Source organism: Octopus bimaculoides, chromosome 6 (genome assembly GCF_001194135.2).
Source record: "Octopus bimaculoides isolate UCB-OBI-ISO-001 chromosome 6, ASM119413v2, whole genome shotgun sequence".
Lineage (NCBI taxonomy): Eukaryota > Metazoa > Mollusca > Cephalopoda > Octopoda > Octopodidae > Octopus > Octopus bimaculoides.
In genome coordinates this window covers 41,206,532-41,209,431 of record NC_068986.1, presented here as the reverse complement: position 1 = coordinate 41,209,431, position 2,900 = coordinate 41,206,532, and the positions used below count along the sequence as shown (strand labels likewise).

The following is a 2,900-nucleotide window of genomic DNA, read 5'->3' as shown; positions in this document are numbered from 1 at the left end:
ATATATATATATATATATATATATATATATATATATATATATATAAGATACACACGCACAGAGCTAGTCCAGACAGGATTCTCACATACACAGAGCCGAAGTAAACGCTTGAAAATTCTTATTACAGAAATTGTGCACATATTAAACAGACATATATATATATATATACACACACATTTAAAAGTTACAAATACATTGGATTCAGTTCAGACAATTATAAGATTAGGTATACACAGGCACGCCAGACACATACACGCAAACGCAATTAAACGCACACACGCAATGCGTATAGATTTCACAGAGGAAAGACAATTTCGACTAAATTAAAAGAAAATTGCAAATTTAGGATATAAAAGGAAAAAAAATAACATCCATGATTGAAATAAATACATAACACAACCCATATAGATAACAAGCACACACACAGATCAGGGACACACGCACAGAAAAACATATCTAAGATTCCTTTAAGTCTGCATAAGTAATACATATGGAAGTAAATCTCAATATATAAAAATATGGATATAAAAACAAAGATTAGAAATAAAAATAGTTTTTTTTTTCTATAATGCGGACAAGTATTTTTTCTGTGCGAGAAATACGTATATTTTAATTCCCAGAAACTCAGCTTGAATTTCATTGAAAAACAACTTTGACAAAACTGAAAGAAAATTCTATATGAAAAGAAAAATATATAAAGAATCACATCCAGGATTGATATTGGCCTTTGAATTTGATAAATGCGTAAATAAAAAGCCTTACCATCAGATCCAATAACGATTAAATTATTTTCATCCATTTTAAGTAAACTGTAGCAGCTGTTTTCTTCTTGGTAGAAGTAATAAGCTCTTTAGCCTGGTTTTAGAACAGATAGAGGCTTTTTCTGTTGTATCTCTTCTGTTCGTTTGGGAGACGGTCTCTTTTTCTTTCCTTAAGTGTAACATCCAGGACAAAATAGAGGTAACAATTGCTTAGTGGTTTGCTGACTGACCGTCGTCCGTCCGTCCACCCGTCCGTATGACGGCCACACCCGGCTATGACAATAGGCGAGACACAGTAATAAAGAAGACATATACATACGTATAATAAACATTCAGCCAACACATACACACACGCACAATACTTAGAAAATGATCGGTGGTGAATCAAGCAGCAGTAGTAGTAGTTTACACTAATTGAAGTCTCGGCGAGTCGGTCACAGCTCTAAAAACAAACACACACATTTACATTAACAATATATATATATATATATATATATATATATATATATATATGCGGGTATATATGAGTGTGTATTATCGAGAAAGACAGACGGTGCTTGAAGCTAGACTACAACAGAAGAGCCATCCTATTTCGGTTGTCAGCAGAAATATGGACTTTTTCCAAGCGAATAGCGCCATCAGTTAACACTGTTGGAACATTAAATACATCCTTGTATTAATTGGCTTGCTATAGACATGAAAACGATTGCATTCCACTCGCAACTATTTGTATAGAATATATATTTATATAATTTTTAATTTATAATTACTAAGAAGTAGTCGATTTACGCACATTCGCAATACGTACATTAACATACACGCTTGTGTGTGTGTGAATATGTTTTCTTATTTATGAGTTATGGTGAAACATAGATGCGTTTTACGGTTAAGTAGCAGCTGTAGGTTTGGTTATCACGGTACTGTATTCCATTCAAACCCCACACAACACAACACCAAACTCCTGAAGCCGAATCTTTCTATCTAAACAGCTGCTGCTGTTGTTATTGTTGCTACAAACTACTATACGCAGTAGGGTCGGTGTAGACGGAAGCGTGTATTACTGGCTGGCTTAGTGGTGGTGGTGGTGGTGATAGTAGTTAGTGGTGATAGTGCCATCTACACTTCAGCTGAATGGTAATATCATATGATGAAGCTGAGACTATTTATAGAGCCAGCTCGAGAGCCATCGATGTTAATGACCATTTGACCAGAGCAGTGGGATGTGGCACCAACATTCCTCGTTCTACATATATAACTTCATTGTTTTAACAATTTGCAGGTCAACTTACCAATGATGGTTAGTTACATTGGAGAAATACACACACACACACACTCTCTCTCTCTCTCTTCGGTGACCTTGCTACTATTTCCTTTCTGTTGTTTTTGTTTAACTACTTATTAAATTCATGTTTAAGTGCAGCCTAACATACTCTCCCATATCTATCTATCTATCTATCTATCTATATATATATATATATATATATACACACACACCTTTTCTTCAATCTGCACGTGTGTGTGTGTTTGGCTTTGTTTACTGTTTTATATATATTTTTTTTTTCAAGAAGGCCTACCGTGATAAACATCATTCGTTCATCCACTTTAATTACTGTGAATTATGAGATAGAACATGGATTTATAAATACGTACGAAACGATTTTTTTTTTCTTAATATGCTTAGTGATATAAATTGGGCCGAATTACATATGACAACAAAAAAATCAGGTGCGTTCTGTTGTTTCGTGTAGATAACTGAAATAAAATTAGGAATCGAAACGCAAACAAATGCAACACTCACGTGCACATATATATGTAAATATATATGCAAATATGTGTGCCATATGCTTGTATGTGAGCGTTCTGTCACTAAGTGAAATATATATATATATATATCTGTGTGTGTGTGTGTGTGTGTAAGTTAGCTAAAGAGAAAAAGACTGGCAGCTGTTGCCAATAAAATCTAAGTGTATATATATAGAATATAAATTACATCTGATCGAGACTTTCATTTAGAGCTTATCATATTTAGGAGAACAATATCCCTTTTGTTACCACGAGACGTGGTGAAACCTGTATATGTAATTCAATTTTAATGAAATACAGTAAAACATACACACTCTCAAACTATATGACTAAACC

General features: G+C 33.7%; 1 protein-coding gene across 2 annotated transcripts in view; it reads right to left on the bottom strand.

The window, feature by feature from the left end:
* The window catches only part of LOC106882913 (uncharacterized), a 168,593-nt gene extending 166,437 nt beyond the window's left edge, over positions 1–2,156 (bottom strand). For both annotated transcript variants that reach the window (XM_052968694.1, XM_052968693.1), the window contains exon 1: positions 763–2,156. Coding sequence is in view for 1 of the 2 variants with exons in the window: in XM_052968693.1 (XP_052824653.1) it covers positions 763–799 (37 nt within the window). In the remaining variant the exon portion in view is untranslated. The remainder of the gene's footprint in view (positions 1–762) is intronic.
* Between the last annotated feature and the right edge of the window lie 744 nt (positions 2,157–2,900).